This window comes from Melanaphis sacchari, unplaced genomic scaffold, assembly GCF_002803265.2.
Source record: "Melanaphis sacchari strain LSU unplaced genomic scaffold, SCAv2.0 Contig48_pilon_pilon, whole genome shotgun sequence".
In the NCBI taxonomy this organism is placed as follows: domain Eukaryota; kingdom Metazoa; phylum Arthropoda; class Insecta; order Hemiptera; family Aphididae; genus Melanaphis; species Melanaphis sacchari.
In genome coordinates, this window is record NW_020271327.1 from 2175844 (window position 1) to 2179691 (window position 3848).

Sequence of the window (3848 nt, forward strand, 5' to 3'; positions counted from 1 at the left end):
TCAATTAATTTTTAGATTTATTTTTAAAATACACACATTTTTCAAAAAACCTAAGTTAAAAAAAAATTACTTATAGTACAAGTAGTTATATTTTATATTGTACAATAAAAATAATCAAAACATTAGGTATTTTTTTTATGTTTTTTTTTTGTTTTGTTACAAAAACCTAGAATAGTATTTGATTTAAAAAAAAAAATGTATTTAATAATAAAAATATTTAATAATCAAGACTTACAGAGTAAATATTTATGATTACATTTTAAAAATAAATTCAATTATTGAAACATAACAGAGTGAATAAACATTACATTTACTCAGAAAAAAGTTGAAACTTTTCAACATTTTTCGTTGATTTATATATACAACAGAACATTATAATACTTAAATACTAAATTTTCCATCCCCTACCTTCTTTACATTATTCAATAAGACATTCAACAGTTTTAGGTATGTAGAAAGTTCAGTTGGTTCGCGGTCTTTTGAATAATAAAATGTGTGGTTCTGTAAAAAAAAAATAAATTAATCATTCAATTAGGTAAGCAAAATTAAGATTCAAAGTATAGATAATTTAATACATTTCTCATTGACAATTTAATATTTTCTTTTATATCTTGTTGTAAACCAAAAGGAAACATTATTTCAAATTCAAATTATCTTGCATAATAGAAACTTGATTAACTATTACTTCATTACAGTATATAAATAAATAGTAAAAATGTTTAAATAAACATACATTTTTTGGTTCATCCAAGTACTTTTATGTTAATGATAGTTCACAAGTATTGCTTGTATTTTTTGAATACATGTGGTTTTTTAAATTTTTCAATTACCAGCAAAGGTAATTTAAGAAGTCAGTTACATTTGCTTTTTTGATGATTACAAATAACAGAGATTAATGGTAAATCAAGTTTTTACTGTATTTAGTATACATATGCAACAAAATATTATAATAGCTATCTGAATATAGTGATTATTTAGTATTTTATTTAAATCAACTAAAAGAATTTAATTCAAATTTATCAATGATAAAACTATCAGATTTAAATTGAAGAAAAATTTATACCTACACTACACAAACAAATGTAATTATTCTTTATTTTATCAATATTTTACCATACTAAAATATTAAGATAAAAAATATACTTAAAGTTAAAGATAAATATTAGTATTTTAAATTTATTATTATATAAATTTATTATAAAATAATATTATTATTAGTGTTTTAATTGTTTTTCATAATTATTACATATGTAAGAGAGCATTATTACAGTGCCATAAAAATAATAATTGTTTTTAAATAATACAAGATTTAAAGCAGTATTATTTTGGAAATAATTAATTATAGCAACTAACTGCCTATAAACCATTATAAAATTTTTGTGCAGTGCAGTCAACATCTTTAATGTCAAATAAATAAAATTAACATATTATTAATATATAAACAGTGTATTGCAAAAACTCACCTGGTTCGTGAATCATATAATGTACCCATCCCTTGCTCTGTTGTACTCCAATCGATCTCCATTCGTCTTCAGAAAGTAGATGTGTTTTTGGTATGCTTTTTGCCATCTCTTTAGGCAACACTACATGTCTACAAATAATATATAATAAAATTAAAATAATACTTTTAACTTAAATTAGATTAAAATAGATATATAATTTAAAAAAATAAACTATTGAAACAATACAAATTATATAACTGGGTAGGTAATTGGTAAAAAAATAATTAAAATTGTTGGGTATTAGAATACAAACATGGATTATGATTATATATATATAACAAAGGTTCTCAACATTTTTTAGTTCATGCCTTACATAAAAAAAAATATTTATCTAATAACTCTCAAAAAAGATATAAAATAAAAACAAAATATTTAACTTTCTATAAATATTTTGAAAAATACAATATTAACTTATTATATCTAGTGCATTTGAAAATAATTCATGTGCATTGAGATAGTTTTTCACAAATAAATAAATTAAAAAAATATGGTTGAATATACAAATAAGTATGAAAATAAAAAAAACCTTTTGCACAAAAATATATATTAGATAAAATAAATTGTAATCAGGCAACTAGATAATTATGAACAGAGGGACTAGTAAATAGATCCTATCAATAAAAAGATTCTACAGTAACTGAATTATAATTTACAGGTATCTTGTTTACAGATACCCTTCAAGTGGTCAATTAAATTAAATAAAACTGTATGAACAAATATAAGTAATACATTTATTATCTAAATCACAAAATTGTAGAATAGTGTATATATTTTATTTAATACACAGAATCAATACAAACATTTATTTCTATAAACGCTTACCTTGGTACATCATGTAAAAATTGTATTTTGAAATACTCAAGAGACATACCTTATGGCATTTCAATACTTATAAGTCTTATAATCTATCCTCCTTACAGTTTATAAAATGTTATATCTCCAGGAACAAAAATAAGGGGAAAAAATGGTATTTATAAAAATAAATTAAATCGTCTCGTCCATATTTAGAAAATTGAATTTCTGATCATTTCGTGTTGACCTGGCGACTCATTATTAGATTAAAAAAACAATTTCTGCATATCTAGTACAAACCTGTATTCGTACTTGTCGTCGTAGTATTTGTCCGAATAATAGATCTGTTTGTCGGACATTGTCACGGACTCAGTGTACGGCTTTAAACTTTAAACGGTTCGATATGTTCGATGTTAGGCTCACAAAATAGAAAACGCGAAGGATCACGAAGAAACACAACGCGTGCGACGCTATACAGTGCGGCAGCAGCAGATGTATAATTGTTCAGCACGTCTAAGTAGTTAGTTGATGATGGGTAGGTGCACGGAGATAAAATATATAGTGCCGGATTACCTTTTTTTTTTTAAGAAACGCCACAACTGCAGCACTAACAGATGTCCTCCACCACCGGTACACAACGACAGTGCAACACTAAATCGCATAAACGGGCGCAACACACGTCGGGTTATTTTGCTTTTCACTTAGACGTACGCGAGCACAATGCACCCGGCAAACAATGTAATATTATTATTATTATTATTGTAGAATGTACCACCGGTTGACGAGGTGTATTATTATTATTATGACGACGAATCGTACAGATGCACAATAGCACACAGGCACACGGCACACGAAAACGAAATTACGAACGAACAACAACAGTCGTCGGTTTTGGCGGTTGGTTTTCGGTGGATGGAAACGGGTCGCGGGACTGCACCGGTTGATGTTAGCTACGGCGAGGATTGAACGGCTCGGCATGAACGTTTCCTACTTCATACACGCCCTGTTTTGGTTTAAACAATTCAGCGCGCGCGCGTGGAACGTTTACTTATTTGTTTATTTAGTTTATTATTATTTGTTTACCGGCGAGCGGCGGTAGTGACATCCACACCACTGGTCGGTCTGGCCGTAACATAATAATTTGGTCATGTTTCGTAAGTCAGCTAGATAGCCGAAAATATATAATGAAAATATTGAAAATACTGAAGAAAAAGGTACATACTTCCCCGTGATAATGGTCCTTCGTATTATACAGAATATTAATATGCATTTTATAAATAATGTAAAATATATGTTTATTATTGTCAAAATTAACTTACATTTTAATTGTATTATTATTTACTTGTGTAGTAACATCAGCAGTGTATTGACGCATTGTTATTTGTTTATGTGCTGTCACAGGCGCACAGATGGCGTACTTCAGTTAGATCAAAAATCAAAATTCCAGAATCAAGAGACCTAGTCTTATTTGATGTTAGGAACATCAGATGAAATTGTAAATATAAAACTATAAATATTGATAAATTACTATGATTTAGTTTTTACTATAATTAT

At 26.9% G+C, this 3848-nt stretch overlaps 1 protein-coding gene across 1 annotated transcript; it reads right to left on the reverse strand.

Annotated features, from left to right (window-relative positions):
- Window positions 1-324: 324 nt before the first annotated feature.
- LOC112598459 (cyclin-dependent kinases regulatory subunit-like) lies at window positions 325-3175 on the reverse strand. The gene is made up of 3 exons (XM_025344922.1): window positions 2595-3175; window positions 1464-1591; window positions 325-501 (listed from the first exon to the last, which is right to left on the reverse strand). The coding sequence occupies exons 1-3, from the start codon at window positions 2651-2653 to the stop codon at window positions 461-463; spliced, it is 228 nt and encodes a 75-aa protein (XP_025200707.1). The 5' UTR covers window positions 2654-3175; the 3' UTR covers window positions 325-460.
- Window positions 3176-3848: the final 673 nt, after the last annotated feature.